Source organism: Mus pahari, chromosome 22 (genome assembly GCF_900095145.1).
Source record: "Mus pahari chromosome 22, PAHARI_EIJ_v1.1, whole genome shotgun sequence".
In the NCBI taxonomy this organism is placed as follows: Eukaryota; Metazoa; Chordata; class Mammalia; order Rodentia; family Muridae; genus Mus; species Mus pahari.
Window position 1 is genome coordinate 39,757,069 of NC_034611.1, and position 4,047 is coordinate 39,761,115.

The 4,047-nt window shown below is 45.8% G+C and overlaps 1 protein-coding gene across 3 annotated transcripts in view; it reads left to right on the top strand.

Moving 5' to 3' along the window:
- Positions 1–2,115: 2,115 nt before the first annotated feature.
- Positions 2,116–4,047, top strand: part of LOC110338813 (gamma-aminobutyric acid receptor subunit rho-1) — a 32,581-nt gene continuing 30,649 nt past the window's right edge. For 2 of the 3 annotated variants that reach the window (XM_021222269.1, XM_021222270.1), the window contains exon 1: positions 2,116–2,524. In XM_021222269.1, coding sequence (XP_021077928.1) covers positions 2,403–2,524 — 122 coding nt within the window. In that variant the 5' untranslated portion in view covers positions 2,116–2,402. The remainder of the gene's footprint in view (positions 2,525–4,047) is intronic. The other variant, XM_021222268.1, reaches the window with a different exon arrangement.

The window sequence follows — 4,047 nt, forward strand, 5'->3', positions numbered from 1 at the left end:
AATATCTTTCTCTTGACTGATTGCTCCAGCTAGTACTTCAAACATAATATTGAAAAGAAATGAGGATATAGATAGCCTTGACTTGCTCCTGACTTCAGAGGGATTGCTTTGTTTTTCTCCATTTACAATGATGTTGACTGTGGATTTCTTGTAGATAGCTTTTGTCATGTTAGAAAAGGTTCCCTCCAGTCTTATATTCTCTGAGACTTTTATCATTAAGTTACTTTGGATTTCGTCAAAGGCTTTCTCTGCCTCTATTGATGTGACCGTGTGATCTTTATCTTTATGTCCATATGGTTTATCACATTTATTAACTTAACCCATCCCTGAATCTCAGGAGTAAAGCCAGCTCGTTCATGGTGGATTTTCTTTTCTGGCCTTGTTTATTTGGTATTCTGTGAGCTTCTTGTATCTGTGTGTGGGCGTGTTCTTTCCTTAGTTTGGAGATGTTTTCTTCTATGATTTTATTGAAGATCTGGTCTATGGCATTGACTTGGGATTCCTGTCCCTTCTCTATGACTAGAATTCAAAGGTTTAGTCTTCTCATGGTGTCCCATATTTCCTTTCCTATGTTTTAAAGTGTTTTTCATTGCTTATCTGGTTTAAATCTTCTGCTTTATCTTTGAGTCCTGATATTCTGTCTTCATTCTACTTACAAGGCTTTCCTTGGAGTATTCCAGTTGGGTTACCAACCTTTCAATTTCATCTTCATGTCAGCTTGAGTCCTCTTTATCATTTCTCTTTCTTTACTGAATTCTATTCTTAAGTCCTGGATCGTCTTCATTATCTTCATCAGCCTTATCTTGTGTTTCCTTGGGCTTAAATTCTTTCTCCTTAATATGATGTAAGGAGGTACATCCTGGTGCAGGCCTGTAGTGTTGGAGGAATCTGGTTGGTTGGAGAGGCTGGATTTGGTATTGGAGGGACCTGTGGAATTGGAGATGGGCAGGAATGGTTCCTGGTGGAAGACCAGAGGTTGGTGATGACTCCAGCAGAGTTGGACAGTCTAGGCCAGGGTACTAGATCTGTCAGGTTGGGGAAGGGGTTGGAGAAGAAGTTCAGGCAGACTCAATGGGAGACCCTGGAAAAAGATGAGCAGGATCTTGTTGGGTGGCGAGGTTGCACAGGCATTGCCTTTGCTCTTTTAATAAGAGTTTACACTTTTACAAACTAACAGGTTCTTCTGAGAGTGATATTAATCTTATCAAAGATGGCACTTCCTCCCCACGATCTAATTATCTTACAGTAGATCCACTCATCCGCTTCTGCCTCCTCCTCGACTTTCCCTTCCTCCTCCAGCCACTCCTCCTTCTCATTTAGCTCCTTGGCTCTCCAGTGTAGCCTTGCCATGTAGCCTAGGCTGGCCTCAAATGTATAATCTTCCTGCCTCCCGGAATACTGAAGTTATAGCTAGGCACAGCAACACCTAGCCTAAGCCCTATCTCTTTGAGTCCATCCCTCTAGAGACAGGAAGATCAAAAACAGCCCTGGCTATAGAGAGAGAGCTCAAGTCTAGCCCAGGCGGCCTGGGTTTCGGGTTACCCTTTCAGCAGAGGAGTGCTAAGAATTCTGAGTCAGTTTGTCGACACAGTCTGAAAGTCTCAACTGTCTGAGATCAGCTTGGAGGAGCCAATAGTTTAGAATGCTGGCCGTAGTCCTACTTCATGGGACTCTGACCCTGTCCTGTGATGGAGACAGAGCCTGGGCCTATAGATTCTGTGCCAAGGTTCTGAGCAGGTATCAGCGGAGACATAGTTCTTGATGACTGTTCCTTTATGTCCAGGCATTTCCAAATGGAAACTTCCAAAGAGGCTGGTACAAGAATCTTACGATGGACAAGGAGTCTAGCTTTCTCTTTGCACAGGGTGGGGTACACTTTCCCCCCACTTGATCTCTTAATCTCATCTATAGCTCCCCACAAGGTATCAACCCCACGGTTACAGAAGCCATGGGCAAACTAGAAGCATCTAGGAGCATTGATAGATCAGGAGAGGATCAAGCCAAGCAGACAGACAGACAGACAAACAGACAGTGACTCTGCCTTTCTGCATTTACTTCTTTCTTTCTATTCAGTTGACTTGAGAACAAAAAACCCTCACCAGGACATCCACCATGTTTGATGATGAACTAATTTAGACCTGCCCCCTAGGAACTGTCTGGCAGGACACAGGAATTCAACCTCAGTTTAGAAAATCCCTGACATCTGACGCAGGGGGATTTGCGGGGTTAGTGGAAATTGCTTTCTCCCGCTGGCCAGATTACAGACTGCAGCTTCATTTTCGCGGGGTAAACATCCCTTCTAATAACAAACACAGCAATGATGCCTTAAGAGAGGGCGGACGGCAGCTCCTCACCGGCTCCTTCTCACGGCTTCTCGGGAGAACTGTTTGATTTGGGAATCTATGTTGGCTGTCCAGAATATGAAATTTGGCATATTCCTTTTGTGGTGGGGATGGGTTCTGGCTGCTGAGAGCACTGTGCACTGGCCAGGGAGAGAAGTTCGTGAGCCATCTAGGAAAGGCAGGTGAGTGACTTGGAGGCAAAGGCCTTGGGTAAAGGATGAAAAGCAGGTTCTTCATGGTCGTGGCTTAGCAGCAGCATCGCCAAATCCGTGTGGAAACACCTTCTCCCCTCTCCCTCCTTGTCGTCCCCTTTCAGGAAGCTAGAATGCTGTTTTCCTTTGTAATAGCACTACACTTGATGGTATTAGCATATTTTCTTAAATTTGTTATTAATTATCTAAAAAAACATTCTGGAAGAGAGGTTATTATACATTTTCTGAAAACCAAGGAGGATTGGTATCGCAGAGCCTCAAGGGATCTGATGGAAGTTTTAATCTGTGAGGACGAGTTACAAAGTAATTAATTTCTGTGGGATTCTTTTCGGTTTTGTTTTAAAAACAGTCGTCTTTGGGATGTACAGCTAGCAGCATCAGTAGGTTGTCCCCTACCTGTGACCCGGGAGGGGTTGGGGTGGTACAGCGCCACCCTGGCTGGCCATAGCTGCCAGGAGCTTAGGTAGCCAGGGCCCTGGCCTTTGGCCTCACCTGTCTCCAAGGCCATCTGAGCTTGGTTGCATCTTTAACACAGACCCACCCGGCATCAGTCAGTAAACCAGGCACTGGAGACAGCCAGGCCCTGCACTCCCTCACTGCTGAGGAGATAGATAAAGAAAAGGCCATCGGTATTTCCAGTTGAAGCTGTTTTCCTTCGGTTCTGTTGTAAGTCTGCAGAGTAAGAAAGATCTGCTGACGTGAGGGAATCATGTCTCTCAACAGTCTGGATCCCGTGCACCCCTGTCTTGTTCGTCCGTGCTCCCCCCTGAGGTCAGAGTCCTCCCCAAAGCAGATCCACAGCTCAGATGTGCTCATGCCTCTAGTTTCTACAATGTCGTTAGACTCGGTTCTCAGACATCGGGTGGTCGCAGCGAACCTGGGGTACTGAGGAGGACCCCTGTGCCCAGAGAGGGGGTCAGGAATTGCTTGGGCAAATGGAATTTGTACAGTGATGAGCCCGCAAAATGCAGGGATTCTTTGACCCAAATCTGCTCAAGGGAATTAAAACCAACTAACACTGCTAATTGACCCCCAAACCCTCAGACATTTCCCAAGACACAATTAGAATTGCAACCTGTTTGGAGAAGTCATAAAGACTGCATAGACTCTTCTAGAAAGTTAATTTTAATTAAGTTTTTTAATTATTTGATTAGATATTTTCTTCATTTACATTTCAAATGCTATCCCGAATGTCCCCTATACCCTCCCCCAACCCTGCTCCCCTACCCACTCACTCCCACTTCTTGGCCCTGGCCTTCCCCTGTGCTGGGTCATATAAAGTTTGCAACACCAAGGGGCCTCTCTTCCCAATGATGGCCAACTAGGCCATCTTCTGCTATATATGCAGCTAGAGACACGAGCTATGGGGGTACTAATTAGTTCATATTGTTGTTCCACCTATAGGGTTGCAGAACCCTTCAGCTCCTTGGGTACTTTCTCTAGCTCCTCCATTGGGGGCCCTGTGTTCCATCCAATAGCTGACTGTGAGCATC